Source organism: Rhinolophus sinicus, linkage group LG02, assembly GCF_036562045.2.
Source record: "Rhinolophus sinicus isolate RSC01 linkage group LG02, ASM3656204v1, whole genome shotgun sequence".
NCBI lineage: Eukaryota > Metazoa > Chordata > Mammalia > Chiroptera > Rhinolophidae > Rhinolophus > Rhinolophus sinicus.
This window is the reverse complement of record NC_133752.1, coordinates 182,801,214-182,819,726: the sequence shown is the minus strand read 5'-3', so window position 1 is coordinate 182,819,726 and position 18,513 is coordinate 182,801,214. Positions and strand designations below refer to the sequence as shown.

General features: G+C 36.2%; 1 protein-coding gene across 4 annotated transcripts in view; it reads right to left on the bottom strand.

Annotated features, from left to right (window-relative positions):
- Window positions 1-18,513, bottom strand: part of ANO4 (anoctamin 4) — a 354,484-nt gene that overhangs the window by 168,741 nt on the left and 167,230 nt on the right. For 2 of the 4 annotated variants that reach the window (XM_074326212.1, XM_019732194.2), the window contains one exon: window positions 3,285-3,389. The exons of the other annotated variants lie outside the window; for them this stretch is intronic. In XM_074326212.1, the coding sequence (XP_074182313.1) occupies window positions 3,285-3,389 (105 nt within the window). The remainder of the gene's footprint in view (window positions 1-3,284; window positions 3,390-18,513) is intronic. 4 annotated transcript variants of the gene reach the window in all.

The following is an 18,513-nucleotide window of genomic DNA, read 5'->3' as shown; positions in this document are numbered from 1 at the left end:
GAATCCTTTTGGGAACTCCAGAGGCCATGGAGAGGGCAAAGGAAAAACTGAGTGGGCAAAGCCCTACACCTTCTACCCCTCCCTACTCCAAACAGTTCAGTTATCTATTTTCAATATTGCGAGTATATGTAAAAATGTATTTTGGGAAAAAAACAGTGTATTATGGTAACTATTAAATGGTTATGTTAACATATCCCCAAAACACTGGGGTAAGAAAACTACAGTCCTCAATGATACAGATTGGCACATTTTTTCCTGTCATGGAAAGTTTACTTGAAATACTTGGACAGTCAAAGTATCCCTTTGAAAAAAAAACAAACAAAAAAAGTCCCAAGATTTAAAAAATATATGTGGTCATTAAAAAAAAATAATAATTCCATTGACATTTCCTGGCTCAGCAATGCTGTTTGTTAGACACAGCATCCATGATGGCATGGGGTGCCCAGAGGATGCTCTGCAGTGGGGCCAACATCATTACCTTGTTCCTGGGACAGCATGTTTCTTAGGAAGACCTTCTCTGACTACTTAACACTCCATTCCAAAGAAAGGACAGGCACCTCCATTATTTCTGTTAGGTTGGTGCAAAAGGAATTGTAGTTTAAAAGGTTAACAATTGCAAAATCCGCAACTACTTTTGTCCCAACCTAACATATAACAAGGCAGATCCTAGGAATGATGTGATATTTAGAGAACTGTGTACCTAATTCAAGCTTTGCTCCATAACCTTGGTTACCTTTTCACAACCTGAAATGAAGTCAGTGGTGTTCGGTATCAAATGTCCTCAAAGTCCACTGACCATATAATTTTCCTTTCTCTGCAAGGAACATGAGCTTTGGGTTCAGACAAGCCTGGGTTCACATGCTAAACCTCCTACTTACTAGCCATTAGACTGGGTTATTTGACTTCTTCAAGCTTTTGTTTCTTTGTTTTAAGTGGAGATGATACAATTTGCCGTACAGAGGCACGGTGGCAGCCAACACTTAGGACAGCACTTACCATGTGCCAAGCACAACACTAAATTTACACAGATTTACTGCAACTCTCTCTCTCTTACAAATGTGGAAATTAAGGCAAAGAGAATTTAACACTAAAGAAAATATTAATAATATAGGTAAAAAGGTGAACCGCAGAGTGGCCAGATAAGATTACTAGTTTAATGTATGTCAGCCCCTCTCTCTCATCTTCTCCTTTGAAACAGCATGAGCATACAGATTAAAAATAAAATAAAATAAAATAAAATTGGAAATCAGGGCTCAAGAAACTGGATTCAAGGTGACTCACTTGATGTCCCTGAGAAATGACTCAGTCTCCCCAGCCACAGAACCACAGAGTACCACCGAGGGAGGAACAGCTATTCTGATTATGTAGGCACATGTGCAAGCAAAAAGGTCAGACTATCGGATAACAACTATCCAATAATCCTCCAACCCCCGAGTTCTCATTTCAAACACTCTGTTCTTTGCTCTTGCCTCATTTGAACCTAATGGACTATAACACAACAGTGTCTGCTGGGTATGAACACCATTCAAGAGTCCCACAGTCTAGATCTGCATATGCTGGGGAGTCAAGAAAAGAAAAACTATTACCAGAGGGTAAGGGGGGAGGGGGTTGGTAGATGAAGGTAAAAGGGATCAAATATATGATGATGGAAGGAGAACTGACTCTGGGTGGTGAACACAAAATGTGATCTATAGATGATGTATTACCTAATTGTACACTTGAAACCTATGCAACTTTGCTAACTATTATTACCCCAATAAACTTTAATTAAAAAAACAACAACAAATGTGTCTTTACTAAGCTATGCAAACAACAATTACTATAAAAATAGTTTCATGAACATCTCATTCATTATAAGTTCACTTAGCTCTAAAAGAATTTAAGTTCATTTCCTGTACTTGCATATGGTAGAAGCCAACTTTTATCATTTACTAAATTTTTTTTTAAATCCTATCAGCACTGTATAATCTATCATCTTTCAAATCAAATGAAGTAATTACATAATTTTATAACTTATTATGAAAAGTTATTTTCTCTCCAATGTCTATTAACTTGATTTTTATTCTCCTGGGGAAATTTTTTTCTCTTCTATTCATTAAACTAATCTGAAGGGATTGCCCAACCAGAACAAATAGCTGGTCCTTTTATATTCTTCATTAAAAATAGTTCTCTCAGAATAAGCCTCACCTTCTTCAATTTTAGAATCTCTCACCTCAGTGTATATAAACCCTATACTGAGCACATTCATAAAGGAATTAAATGAAGGGTAGGAGACCCCCCCCCATTTTAATCTGGTTTCCACTATTTATCATATTATCTTGGTACTTAACTTCTCCCACCCACCCTAGTTGTCCTGCCTATGAAGTGGAGATATTAATTATCTCATAAGGTCAGGAGGGAAGTATAATGATACAAGGGGATCACTATTATAAGAATGCTTAAAATTGCTCGTTAAAAAATTCATAGGAAAGTGCAATGTCACAAAATTAAACATAGCAAAAACACTGCAGTGGTTCTTTATGCAATGTTCTTCAGATCCAACCCTTCAAATGCAACATTACATAATACTATTCAATATTAAAAGAGGAGCATCATTATCTAGAATTAGAGCTCTGATAACAAAACACAAATGTAAGTGGCTTAGTATGTGATACTGTGCTACCCATCCTTAATGCTTAATCTGTAACTTGAGTAAATGTATTGATTATGATAAAAGCCTTGGTGAAAACTAGAAAACACAACTACAGTAGTATATGAAGAGTAAACCTTGATTAATCAAAATGCTTAGAAAGAGGGGTTCACTTGTAAATCACAGCCCATCATTGATTATTCCAAATACCCGTTTTTGGAGAATAAACTCCTGATTTCGGCTTATTTATCAACACTTACTTCCTACTATTTACATTTGAACAAAGGAAAAATATTCTGATTTTGTAAAGATTTTTCTTTCATTATGATCAATCAAGTAATCTAAAAAATTATAATACCTACTAATTTAGTAAATATTATCGCATATTAAATTTACAGAATTTATAATTTCACTACAGTTTTCCATCAGGCTTCTTCAAAGACCCCAAAATTATGTGGTTCAGTTTCACAAATTAAACCCACATTTCACTAACCATCTTTTCTGGTCTCAAAATTATTTTAACTGGTATCTCTTTTTAAGACATCATTGTATTTTTTTAAAGCTTGGCATCCAAGATTTCTAGTTTTGGTACCCCTCCCAAGTATTATAATAGTTTCTCCTTTCATGGTGAATTTAAAATTTGAGTGAAACTTACTTTCTTGTATTGCATTAAGAATCTCTGAAAAGTCCACATCACTCTTTGGGCCGTCAGGTAGTATTTGCATATCCAGCTGGTAGCCTTGCAAATCCACACCTCCTTCTAGAGAAATGAAAGATATTCATGGAGTTTGCACTGGTTATCAGAGAGCCCAGCATTAAAAGGAGAAGCAACGTTAAAATCTAAAATGAATAGCCAGCTGGTTTGCCAATGATCTTCCCTCTTGGATAAATGACTCTTTAAAAAAAGAAAAATATTATCAGCCATTTGCTTCTTATGGGACCTAAAAGGTTTAACTGTATTTCCAATGCAAATATAAAGCAACTGCTTTATTGCAATACCATATTCTTTACAGTATTTACTGATGATTTCCTAAGTGAAGACTATAACATGGTAGCCTGCACCCAAGAATATTTAAAATTATTTTCAGCTTCTACATGGCTAATAAGTGAAATTCAACACAAACACTTTATGACATCTTCTTTAAAACAATAATTCATTTGTAGAAAAGAATTTAATATTCTTGATATCACAGGAAAAAAAAAGGTATCACTTTTTCCTCTCACAGCTGGACTTCCCTTCTATATCACACATTTTTTCAATGATATCAGAATACTGTCATTTATTCTATAAAGTAACTAAGCTTTTTGTATTAGTTTTTTTCTGATGTATTTTGGTGTATTCTAAAGAAAGAGGATTTTTGTGCTGCTCCACCCACCTTTATTTAAGGAAGTCAAAGAAATCAAGACATCAAAAAGTAACATTATCGTGAACAATAAGAAACCTCCGAATACTTCTTAAAGTACCAGTAAGAACATCTCCAATCGAGGAGTCTGGAAGGGCTAAAAGCCAGTGCTAAAATACACAAATAGCCTGATGAATATGTTGACGCACGCCCTAACTTCCAATATTTTTGTAGAAACAATTGTTTTATAAGCCCAGGGATTATTCTGAGCCTTGAATAAAATTTCAGTTCTGTCCCTAAGACTCAAGAGGAGTAAGCCACAGTCACTGCCACACAGGGACACGTATCCTAGGAGGGAAATGAACACAAGTAACTTAATATATTAGAAAGTGAGCTTGAAGAGGGCAGGGACTTTTGTCTGCATGCTAGAACCCAGCACTCAGAACAGTGCCAGCACACAGTAGGAGCTCAACAAATGTAGAGTGAACAAATGAATGAGGTTACGCAGTAATTATGAAACAAAGGCAGTAGGGCTATTAGTAAAGCTAAAGGCTCAAAATCTGGAGTCAGACCAGCGTTGAAATTCTTATGAGGTAACACTGAATCTCAATAGATCTTAGTTTCCTCATCTATAAAATAGGGGTGATAGTAACAGTCTCACAGAGTAGCCATGAGGACTACAGGAGATAATGCATGAAAAGCTCTTAGCTGTCACACAGCCAACACTCAGTAAATGGAAGCCATTATTATTACCATCCATAATTGTTGATTAGAACAAGACTGGCATGTGTATAAAAACTATCTAGCCTTTGAATAATGAGAAGAAAGCGATAAGTCAGTTCTGTGGGACTCTCAGGTACTGTAGACACAGCAGTGAACTTTTTAAATGCATACATGTAGTTGCCTCATTGCAGAGTCTGAAGTTCTCTGTGAGACTAAGCTTCTCAATGGGACAGAACAAAGATGCTTCCTGCTGGCCCCAAATTAAAATGGGTTATTTGCTTTCTTCCCCATGGCAGGCTACTTTGAATGGGTAGGGAAAAGTTCTGATGCTTTTCAAACTCGACTAAGGCTAGTCACCTTTGTTCTGCTCAATAACCAAAGATCTCACAATGGCAATGAAAAAAATAAAATAAAATAAACCACAAGAATAATCAATACCCCCCATAGGCCAGAACTGTGCTATGTACTCTATTATCTCTTAGTCTTTCATCTTGACAAGGAAGTGCAGTAAGTAGTAATTTGTCCAAAGTCACACAGCTACTAAGTTGTAAAAATATAATACCAATTCATGCTCTTAACTCGTCTTTAATACCACCCACAGCCTAACAGTCACAAATACAGGCTATTAGAAGTGAGAGAACTGGATTTACCAAAGTCCTATGTCCTAGTACTTCAGACCAAGACAAAATCCATTACATGACCTAAAAAGTAAATGACTTCCTAAATAGACTAATAAACAGAAGCCTAATTTATTTACCTTTTATTTGTCATAGTCAGTAGTTCATAAATTCATGGACTAGTTATGACTACTAAATAACTACAATTTTAATAAAATTCCACAAATTTTTAATAAATTTCTTTTGTTAGAGGACATTATTAGAGCATAAGAAGTTTCAAAAGAAGCCACATAAGGAGGCATTCAGGTCATTAAAGTCTGTTTTTAAAGGATATTTAATGATATGGGAAATGCTTAAGATATAATGAAAAAGTGAGGAAAACAGATATTAGGAAACATAAATATATAGATATGTCTCAAGTATATTAAACACACACACCCTTTTTGAATCTTTTTTTTTTTAAAAGACAAATATTCAAATGGATACAGAAGTTATCTCTCAGCTGTGAAATTATGGGTATATTTTTGTTATATTCTTTACCTTTTCTTTGTTTTTCACAATAACCATAAAATATTTTTATAATTTCAAAGTCATTTAAAAATTCAGATTCTGGCAGTGGAGAATATTAAGTACTTAGAGTTGAGAATTCAAGACAAAGATTACAGATGTTAAACCATTAAGGAACTAATTTAATATAAGATTTTTTACATTAATGTAATTCTTAAAATGCATAATTCCAGGTCCAAATTGCAGCTCCAAATTGCAGACTGCAATGTTCTCTTCATGATAAACATTAAGATCACATTTAGAATCCCTTAAATAGAAGTTATTTTTCTTCCTCTGCTCCAGAAGAAATATAAAATATACTTTCATAAAGTATAATATAATGGCCTGGAATTTCTGGCAGTAAGTCATTCATTAAAGTCTAACATGACAAAGTAGGAGCTCGTGTAAAACAAGGACATTTGTAAACTTTCCTAAATGGAAAGTAACCTCTGTGTAAGGACATTCTCAAATGAATCTTTCAACGTGACAATCTTCACCTTTAGCACTTACCGCCCAAATGAAAACGACTAAATGACTTCAATATACAAAAGGCTGTATGTTTACTTTGGACTTTTGATGATTATTTATTAATAGTTTTGATGTGATTTCTAAAACAGAGAAGTGGAGTTCTTCCTATAGTCACGGATGTCTCTTCTTTGAGTCAAAACACACAACTCTGAAAAACTAGGCCAGACGGTGAAGATGTCATGTTTTCAAACTGAAGAATCTTTAAAATAAAATATAACTCCACTCGGCCTCAGTAATTGACATGCAGCTAAGCACAATCCCAAGGAAACTAAACAAATAAGTCACATCAAACAGGAAAGCTAAAAGATCCTTAATGAGGTCAAGAACATACTGAACAATTTTTAAGAATCAGTAATAGTTACAAAATTCATGTGACCCCCAAATTTGCCTTTAGCTTTTTTCCCACTTGACTGACAGGGATGTTTAGACTCAAATCTTAATTGTGATTCTATGGTATGAGTAAAGTTGAAAGTAGTTTCAATAAAAAGTAACCTTGATAACAGCATTTACATGTAATAAAAGTTCTTCAGCTGAGTAAACAATATTTTACAAACTCATTTTAGATTTTTATCTAGCTTACATGGATTTTAGCTAAATGCTTATGTACAAAAGGAACCAAAGAAGCAAGTTCCAAACATGAGTTTCTTCGTTGGCAAATATGTCAGTGTCTCTCCCATCCCATCTCTGTCTATAGAAATCCTTTTCTACTTTTAAGGCCCATCCTAAATGCTCTGCTTGATCTTAAGAAGTAAATACCATTATCCACCCACCGACCCCTTATAGCTATCTATAGTTTATCTTTTCTATGGTTCATATTTTCCATCAAAAATAAGGTAGGTTTTTCTGTTGTTGTTGAGCTGTGAAAATAAAATAAAATAAGGTAGGTAAAGTATCTAGCACAGTGTGGAGTAGACAGCAACAAAATGTGAGTTCCTCTTCCTTCCCATCTAGATCTCTTCGTGATCTCCAGCACCCTCAACTAGACTGTAATGTGATGGAGGCCTGGGACCAAACCGCATCCACCGTTTTAGCTCCTACAGAACCTAAAACAAGGCCTTGAAAAAAAATAGTTGCTCAGTTTATGCTCTCATATTGCATTTTCAGTTAATGCTCTCATATTGCATTTTCACATTATTAGTTACAGTAATGGATACAGACTAAGAAAATGTCCCAATCTTCCCTCATACTCCACCATTTTTAGGCATCTTGATAGGTTATCTGTAGGCGACCACAAAAGATACATTTGAGGTCATACATTTGCTCTTTTTTGTAAAATCTTTTTAAATACATAACTTTGCTAACAATTGTCATCCCAATAAATTTTAATTTGAAAAAAAAGAGAAAAGAAAAAAGATTTTCGCAAATAATAAAGAAAATCTTAAAGTACCAAACGACTTAAAATGAAAATCAACAGTTGCCAAACCCCACCCTTTTCTCAACCCCAGTCCCAGTCCCCCAGTACAACCCCTTTTAAGAGTTTGTGTTTTTACTTCTTTTGGATACGTTGTGTGTGTAATTGTGCTGTTTCTTGATCAATTTTATATATTATTGTTTTCTGCTATGCTACAAGACAACGTAACTTATATTACTGTTGCTTTCCCTTGCCCTCCACCCACCCATCAAATCACTATTTTAGTTATTCTATTATATTGCCTCAGTTTAGTAACTTTAAATAAATTACTTAAAATTCAATTTCTTGTTCAATCAAATATAGACAGTTCTTATATTTATAAATTAATACAAAGTGGTATAAAATGCAGATTTTGACACTACACTGACCTGGATTTGAATTCTATTTGTATATGACCCTGAGTCATTAAATAAGCCTCATTTTTCTCATTTATAAAATGAAAAACAAATTTTTTGTGGCTCTATTAAAAATTACAGACAATTATTTACATACATGTAAATAACTTGGCTCACAGTATTAGATCATCAGGACTCACTAAAAATTTTATGTGACATATTCTTTCTCTGCACAATGAGGGCCAATTCCAGGCCTAGGGCCTAGACTAAATCAAAACAATTCAATAAAAACATCCTGTAATTTGTACCTGGAATGGTTAGTCCATATTTAAACAGAAGCGTGACAAGTCAAATTTTACCTTCCCCATGGAACACAAAAGATGGAGGACTCTGTAAAGTAGGCTTAAGAGGACAAATAGTATTTTCCATGATTTCTTCATAATAAACAATGCTAAAACTGAACTTCTGTCTATATTCTATTTATCTTCTGCAAATAAAAATTGGTAGCTCCTGTCCTGAGAGGACAGTCAATCCCCTAAAGCAGCATTTTTTTACAGAACAGAAAACAGTGATATTTCAAAACTTGATATATATATCTAAAATAAATCCTCACATGTAATATTTTTAGACTTAATGGGTTGGAAAGACACCATTTTTGAAATTGGAAGTTTGTTTTCAATTCCCAGTATGGAATTCAGTGTGTTTCTATGACAGTGTTAAGATGGAAAACAGTAGTAAGGGAGGGAGGTATAGTCTGTCTTCTTTACAGACTTTCCCTCTAACAGCCAGTGTCCAGGATAAATCTGTTAAGAAAAATGAAACTAAATTCCGTTCTTCTGGAGGATCTGAAATTGAAAACCCTAGATTTACAGGTGGGATATTCCCCTAGTTCTGGAAAAACTTTCCATCTCTCTTTCTTAATTTCATTTATAGGGCTTACCAAAATCTATTTAGGGTTCCATATGCTAAAAAGACTTCACAATAGAGGATGCTTCATAAATGCTATTGTAAGAAGACACGCCAATCACACTCTTTTATATTAGCGTTGTGTAACAATAAATGTAGTGCTATGGCATGATCATTCTTCTATAGAAGAAAGCTCAGCTTTGTAACAGTAGTAATAAATAGATGGGTTCACCCACACTAGACACTACAAAAGCTAAAGATCTTCCAAATTAACACTGAGGAGTTCTAAAAACCCAATTCTGGACTGGGCCCTGACTGGACAACCACATTTGGCTAATAGCGGGCGGATGTTCCTCAGGTCTAAAATGGAAATAATCCCACTGCTTCAGCCAGTGATGGCTGATCTTCAACAGAATTGCTTCCATGTTTCCCAGGATTGGCAAGATAGTCATCTCCTGAATTATACTGCATCGCTGCACTTAGAGTTCCAAGGAGAGCCTGGCGGTCTGAGCTGCAAAGCTCCAAATGGCAGGAAGTATTTGTATGTCATCTAGGCAGTGCTCTGCGGGGGTCTTCCAATCTCCCCACCACGCTGAGCTCTGTTGCTATGATGACAGGGACTCTTGCAGAAGAAAGGACGAGAGAAACTCAGGAGAGGTTACAGAATAGAAACCACGAGACTTTCAGCAACACTAAAATGTTGTTTACTCTTTTAACTTGCATGATAAATCTGGGTGTACAGAAGGGCTTGGGCTGGATGGATGAAGGAGTGTGCTTGGAAGACAACAAGCCTCATGAGAGCTTGTATATCAGCCTCTAACCTCACTCCAGGAATTAAGCATAACAGAAGTTACTATTAACTGACTACCATTGTTAAGGGCTTAGGCTAGGCTTAGGTCTTAGGCCACTAGTTACCGTTGTATGATCTTTTATTACTATTATTAGTAGTAGTAGTTTCAGGTGTCCAAGCAACACAGTGATTAGACATTAATATACTTCACAAAGTTATAACCCCAATAAGTCTATTATTACCCATCTGACACTGTACACAGTTATTATCATATTATTGACTATATTCCCTATGCTGTACTTTGTATCCTCATGAGCATTTTTTTGTTATAGTTGATATTCAATATTATTTTATATTAGTTTCAGGTGTACAGTATATTGGTTAGACATTTATATAATTTATGAAGTGTTCTCCCTGATAAATCTAGTACCCATCTGACACTATATATAGTTTTTACAATATTATTGGCTATATTCCCCATACTGTACTTTACATCCCCATTACTATTTTGTATATAGTTGTATGATCTTAAGTGAAATAGTTACATAAATCTCTCCAAGCTCCTTAAATATAAAATTATTTCAAATAGCCTCAGGCAGGAGATGCAGTTTTAAATTCCACAAAACACTTCCCAGAAATGAATCATTTGGTTTTCTTTGGGGCTGCCTTTCCTATGGCTTTCCTTTACACTTTGTATGTTTGAATGGTTGTGAAAACGTTCTTCAGAAAAGTGTCTCTAAATGCATCATATAGGTCAAAATACTGGGGGTGCCAAAAGAATGTATACACATGACTGATAGTCATCTATTATCGGTATATAGTGAGTATTACAATTTTAATACAGTTTTTTCCTTTCTTAAAATGTGTATGTATTTTTTTGGCACACTCTGCATCCTCTGTATATGCATATGTCCCTCAGCAAAGGGAAAAGAAAATGCAAATATCAAAGGGAAGAATCTGTATGTATTTTTAGACAACACAATTTTGTTACTTAGTAAATGATAGCAAGGGGCACTGATACCAATACCCACGTTTGCCAAGGCTCAAAATAGCTTGTTTTCCTAAGCACCCCCGATGTGATGTGATGTGAGTTACTAAACTCACATCACACTTCCAAAAAAAAAAAAAAAAAAACCACTTAAGAGGAAGTGATTCAAATGAAGGATGATTAGTGTTATTTCTAAAGCACAGTACTAACTATTCTGAAAGACATCACAATGACCTTCAACGCAATGAGAAATAAAACAGAAGTCCTAGGAGCTCTTATCGTTTTCTTCCATATAATTTCAAAGCCATGTGGAAGATCTTATCTTCCAGCCCTACCAAAGATCCATTCCACAAATAGGAAAACAAATACGTCATTTCATCTATGCTTCAGATCTCCTCAAAAAGAGCAGCGAGCTTGCTTAGGCTCAGTCAAGCAAAGATTCAGCCACAATTCTCAAAAACAAAATGTCTGTTTCCAGATAAAGTGATGAGAAAACACCAAAATTTCACACTCGACTAATTCTTATCTTCAAGAAAAATAAAATTGACATAGTGGAAAAAAAAGTAAAAAACACCATAAGAAATTTAAGACATAGGTTTTAGTCAGGGTCTATCAATCACTGATTGTTTACTTCGGGGCAAGGAATTCTATTTCCTGAGCCACAGCAAAATACAGGTAATGCCATCTCACAGACTTCTGTGAGAACTAAGTGTGATGTAGGAGAAATATTTGTGAAAGCCCTTTGGAAATAATGGAGGATCATCCAATGTAAGGGGGTGGTACCGTGATTCTTACTGTTGTAAAGATTAGCCCCACATTTACTTTCTCCTTGTTTTTTTTTCCCTAAAGAATGAGTTGAATCTTGATTCTCACCTTGGCAGAACTAGAGACAAGTCAGCTAAGAGGTAAGTCTTCCTTGGCTGCCTTTCATTTGTAAATCTCACTCTCCCTACAGCCTCTGGTACTGCTGTTTCAGGGCTGAAACAGAACACGAAAGACACTTGCTGAGTTCAGTCTGTTCCCTAATTTGAGACCAGACCTTAACAGGAGGACTAGAAAGCAATCTTTGAAACTCATGGAAACAGAAATGAGTTTCATATGTTGGAGCTAGATAAAGAGAGGATGAAAAAACAAAGGTCTAATGCAAAGTAGAATAAAAAAAGGTGCCATGAAGTAGAGCATCCCTTACATAGAAAGAAATAATAACACATTAAGGTGACTTTGTATGTTGTCAATGGAACACTAATGGCCCCTTCTTCAGTATGGTCTTCTTATGCTAAGGTTTGAACTATTACAGAGCTTTTAATTTAAATTTTCCAAAGCTTCTTTATTAACTTGCTAGAAATGCTGCTATCAAGTTGTTTAAAGACGGTAACTTAGCACAACGAATGAGAGAATCAAACCACCCAAGTTGGAATGTTGCCTCTGCCACTTACTGACTGCCATGTCCCTGGACAAGTTACTTAACCTTTTCTGTGCCTTAGTTTCCCCAACATAAAATAAGGGTAACAGCATGGGGATATTACGGGAATTAAACAAGATAATGAAGGCAAATAGCTTAATGGTGCTTGAGGTTGGAAATATGGTCGAGGGCTTAATAATTGTAGCTATAATTTTATTATTATCACATATTTAATTCCTCTGTATACAGACAGCACTACAGTTATTCTAGGTCACTGATTTTGCTCCATTACCTTTTAATATTTTAAGATTACCTGTCCATCTCTCTACCATACCAACGTGTCCCAGCATTTAAATACCACATCTATATAAGTGAAAAATAATCATGCATTAAGGGGGAAAGAGCTGCTTAGGTTTTAAAAGGGAGATAAAAGAAGGTTAAAATTACTTGGGAAAATAATCAAACACATCAGCAAATCATCACTTCGCAAATTCTAAAAGAGAATAAAGGACATATTCTGTGACTAATGACATTTCTCTAGCACTATATGATGGGCCTAACAGATAAAGGAAGAATAAGAGAAGAAATAGTTTAGATTTCAGAAGGCTTCTAATTCTATTTCATACGGCACAGTCAATTAAAGTGGGATGACTTGATCTACACCCTCTAAGCTTTACAGTTTCAAATTCAAAAAATTACAATCAATGCTTCAGTTTACTGTGATGTTGACCCTTAAATTATAGTCCTAAGCCTGGTGCCACTTAATACTTTTATTATTGGCCTCTAAGAGGGAATGGAAAATAATATTCATTAATTATGAGTGGATCAAAGACAAGGTCAAAATGAAATTGATCTACAAGAGAAACATCTAAAACAATCAGAAGGAAAGAGAAACCAGCACATACAAGGTGTAGGTGAGCAGCTCCTATGTCAGTACAGCATCATGAAATGCCATCTTACCGGTATCTGGCACCAGTTAACTGGGAAACTGTCTAATGGTGACAGTGACAGCAAGAAATGATTCAGAAGACATGTATTTTCAGGCTTTTGTATTCTTCTGAATTTTGTCTGTGATGATGGTGACAACAAAAATGATCACTACTTATTACTGAGCACCTACTATGTGCCAAAAAATCATATTGAGCATTTTACATGAATGAATTTATTTAATTGTCATAACAATGCTTGTATAGATTTGCCAGGTATAACACATAAAAATACAGGGTGCCCAGTTAAATTTGAATGTCAAGTAAATAACTAGTAATTTTTTATTCTAAGTGTGCCCCCTGCAATATTTGGTACATACTTATACCAAAAAATACTCATTCTGAAATGTAACTGTGAGTTTTGTATTTCATCTGGCAACTCTAACACCATGAGACAGGTATTAATCCCCTCATTTAGCTGATGAGGAAACAGATTCAGAGAAATTAAGTCATTTGGTCAATTCTATATAGATGTCAGGTAACATACTTGTATCTGGGTTGAAAATACCTAACAACAAAGCTTGCATTAATAGCCAGCATAATGCACTGTCTCTATTATTGTGGTCTTTTCTATACCTGGATGGCCAACCCTCCCATTCTCCTGCTGATATACTGGATGACCTTCAAAGTCCGATTTGTAAACCATATGCTTTTTGAGTCATTCTTAAATTTTCCCCAGTAAGAATGTTCCCGTAACTTTATTTGTATTAGGTTGGTGCAAAAGTAATTGCGGTTTTTGCAACTGTTTGTAACCTTTTAAACCACAATTACTTTTGCACCAACCTTTCCAGCCCTTAATACAGTTTGACTTTCATTATAGCAGGTTAAGTACAGATTCCTGCAGTGGGCATTCTTCCATGCATATTTATTTCCCTGTTCTGATATCACCTCTATTTCCTTTTGGGGAACTGTCTTTCCCTTACTGTGTGCAGCCTGGGTGGAAGGAGAAATCAAGGGGTACTCCCCTCCTATTATAAAAGCTAAAGGATGGATCTCCTTCTGCCCCATCCTCTCTCATCACCCTCTACCCAATCAATAGAAAGGTGCATGGCCAGTAGGACTTCTCTCCCAGGTCTTCAAAACTTGAGCCAAATAATGCCACCCCCAACACCCTAAAAAAAGGTAAAAATTCATTTATTCAGGATAGTGAAACATTTTTTTCTAAGGCTGATTCTCCAGGCTTTCCTACTATATCATTCCAATTTAACTTCCTTCTTTGTTTGGATTAAATGATTGGTTTCATTTATTCACAACCAAAGAACATCGACTGATCACCTCTTTGGACATGACTGTGAGCTTCCTAAGGTTCGTGTGTAATACAGTTCTACACCATTCCAGCCCCGAGGAGGAATCTTTCAAATAAATAACTGTGAGCACATAGTAGACACTCAGAAATGCTTGTAAACTCAAAGAGAAATACATGAACCCAAATTCTTCAAGGCTGATGGCACAGAAGACCTGCACGACTCTCTTGCTCTTTCTTTTCATACTGAACAACCAGTGAGTGGGCTTTTAGAAAGCGCTTTGGGAACTGGGGTTATTAACTCTGTAAAAAGTGGATGGATGACTTAATAGGCCTCAATATGACTAAAATGTCCACGCTGCTTCTAAGGACTATGACTCACTACAAATAAGGAACTCACTTTGAGAGCTCTTCTATAATCTCTCAACAGAGCTATGATGCATTAGTATAAGCACTCAAAATAAAAGGATGAAGTTGAAATCACATCCATCTTGCAGAATGAGTTTTAAATACGTGTGTTTTTTTTTTAAAAAAAGGCCTTCTAGTCATAATCTATTTAACATAATTTTACTTAATTATAATTCTGTGCTAAATAACTGGCTTTATATTTTCACCCGAAAGCCAATGTAAATGGGGTTCAAGAATCTATGATAAAATTATGGATAGATAAATGCGCCAATGTGCTATTAAGATAAGAGCAGTGACTAAATTTTCCCACGCTGATGTTACACTATTGGGAAACACTTCAGTAACATTTCTTTAAATTGTATTATATTAATATCAGTATAAGATGTCAATTAAAGGCTGACTCTACTCTGCTTGGGTCATATGTAACCCTGGGTCATACGCAACTCTGGGCACTGTATTTTCAAAGAAGCAGTCACAAAATAAGACTCTTTGTAAGAGCAGAGTGGATAGGATGGTAAAGAATCTGAAAACCATGTCACTGAAGGAAGCACTAAAGAAACTAGGAAATGCTTCAGTTGACAAATAGCTCAAGATGAGTTTTTGAACAACTAAAAGATCATCATTTGAAAGAAGGATTCGATTTACTCTGTAACTTCAGAATGCAAACCTGTATCCAATGGATGGAATAGATTCAACAAACAACAAATAATCAGTGCCATGAATTCTCTCTCAGAACAACCTCTTATCTTTCCAGTTCTTCCTCCCATTACCCCACCTCCACACCCTTTCAACCCATCTGGGACCACCAACCAACTGATCAACTTTCCACTCTTCCTCACTCCCTTAATGGCTTCACTCCCTTTTCAGCAAGCTTAAATCACATAATCAATTGTTATAATCATTCTTTCGCATGCATCTTTGACTCCCTCTCTCTTTGCCTAATTCTTTGGCAAATTTGCAACCCTGAGTAGATCTAACTCCCCATGTATTCTATGTCTTCACTCATGTGGTTAAACATGGTTAAAGAAAAACACACAACCATGGTGATTAGTCCTACTTTAATTTCAAGACCATAAATCTATTTGGCCTTTTAACGTGGCTGGCAATCCCATTCCCCTATCCAGCATATCATCATACCTTAGCTCTTTCTCTCTCTCCCACTTTCTCTACCCCTCTCTGGCTCTATTCTCATTCTCAGCGACGTCCTTCCTTCCCACATTACAGATAAAACTGAAACAATGGGAAAAGAAATTCATAGATCCTCATCACACTGCCACCACCCACATATTCTCCCATTCCACCTGTTATCACAGATAAAGTATCCATGATTCCATTGTGCACAGCTCTTAGCTCTCTCACTGACAGCCACATCATGAATTCTCCCCTCTCTCGAAAATTATCTGCTAGAGATTTGCTATTTTGAAAAGAAACTCCTTCTTGGCCTTACTTCTCCTCCAGCAGCTCCCCTATTTCACTATCCTTTGAGGCAAAACTGCTCAAAAAAAGTCATCTGTATTCACAGTATCCAATTCCTATCTTTCCATTCTCAGATCTACTACAGTCAGGGTTTCATCCCTACCACTTCACAAAACTGTTCTTATCAAAATCATCATTGATCTTCACTTTACTAAAATCAATGGCCAATTCTTAGACCTTGACTGACTTGATTTTCAGCGACATTTAACCTAGATAACCACTCCTCTCTTCTTGATAAACTTTGTTTACATAACTTTCAAGACACATAATTTCTGGTTTCTTTCCAACCTTGCTCGGCATTCTTTCTTGCTCTTCGTTGCTGCTGGTTCATGTACTATCGGAGTGTCCCAGATTTCAGCTCTTAATCCTCTCCCGTTCTCTAACTTTACTTCTTCTTTTTGTCATCTCCTTTCACCTAATTGCTTTTCACCATTTGTATGTCAACAACAGTTAATTTTGTATCTCCTTCCAAGACCAATCTCTCAAACTCCAGACATGTTTATCCCACCACCCACATGATCTTGCCAGTTCTCAATATTATCATGTTCACAGTCCAACTTCTGATCTTGGCCCCATGTCTGCCTTAAAACCCACCAAATCTGCTTCCCCTGCAGCGTTCTCCATGTCAGTTGATATCAGTCCAATGTACTCAAACCAAAAACCTTAGAGTCATTCTTATCTCTCCTTTCTCACTTACACCACATCCAACCCTTTGAAAAAACCTGTTGGTCTAGCTCTAAAATACTTCTGGAATCCAAATTGTCACCACCACTCTGCACACGTCCTCATCCCCTAGTCAGAGTTATCGTCATCTCTCGACTGGATTGTTATGGTGGCCTCCTATTTGACCTTTCTCCTTTCACCCTCTCTATCTGTAGTCTATTCTCAAACAATAGCCAAAGGGACTCTGTTAAAATATACGTCAGATCATGGAAGTGTTCTGCTCAAAACCCTGTAAGTGCTCCCAGTTCACACAGGATTCAAAGTCCTTACAATGGCCCACAAGGCCCTGCCCCATCTGATTCCGCTGATATTCCCCTCATTCCAGGCTCAGGGCCTCTGTGTTCCGCAAACTTCCAGACTCATCCCTATCCTAGAGCCTGTCTTGCGGCCATCCCTCTGCTGGAATGAACTTGCCCATCTACATGGCCTTCTTGGCTCCTTCTAGCCTTTGAACACACATCTCCTCCACAGTGTGGCCTACCCTGACCATCTCATTTAAAATTGCAACAGACAATTCAACCACCAGATTCCCCTACTTTTTCTTTTACCCATAATACTTACCTCTTCTTAAACACTATATAACCCATCAACTCATTATGTTTATGTGTTTGTCTTCTCCCCCAGCTAGTATGTGACCTCTCTGAGGGAAGGGACCTTTGTCTGTTTCCTTCACTGTTGTATCCCAAGTATTTGAAGAATGCCTGGCAACCTAATACGCACTCAATAAATACCGGAGGGTGCCAAAAAATGTGTACAAGTGGACACTTTGGTCAACATTGCTCAAGCAGGAGTTCGTCATAATCAGAAGTGTCTGCACACTGATGGTAACCACTTTGAGCACCTCTTGTAATTGCAGAAGTCAAATGTGACTTGTGTTCATCTTTTTTTTTATTGGTATATATTGACTACTACAATTTTAATAGTTTTTTTCTTTTCTTAAAATGTGTATACATTTTTTTGGCACCTTCTGTATATGTTGAAAGAAAACTATTAGAAAACTATTTGAATTTGTCAGTGAAACCCCAATAAAGCTGGAAAGAATTTTTTTAAAGAAAGCTATTGTAGTAGTCTGAAAAACTGCTAATGAAAGTTCAGGTTAGTCCCACCCTACGAATATTTACTAGAGATACAAATATGAACGATCTAGAATTCCTGTCCTGACAACCTTATGGTGGAGAGATGGACAGATAATTTTAAACTGTAGAAAGATAACAGAGTAACACCAGTGCATCCTAGAAACAGCAACATGAGCAAAGGTTGGGAGATGCAAAACAGCACCATGTGTAATGGACAGCTGAAAGCAAGTCAATCTGATTAACTGTCCGATTAATCCAATTAACGGTCTAGTTGATGTGCTAGAGCACAGTCTCCAGTTACTCAATGAACACTAACCTAGGAATTGCTATGAAAGGGTCTTCAGGATGTGATTCAAGTCCATAATCAGTCAAAATCAAGGAAG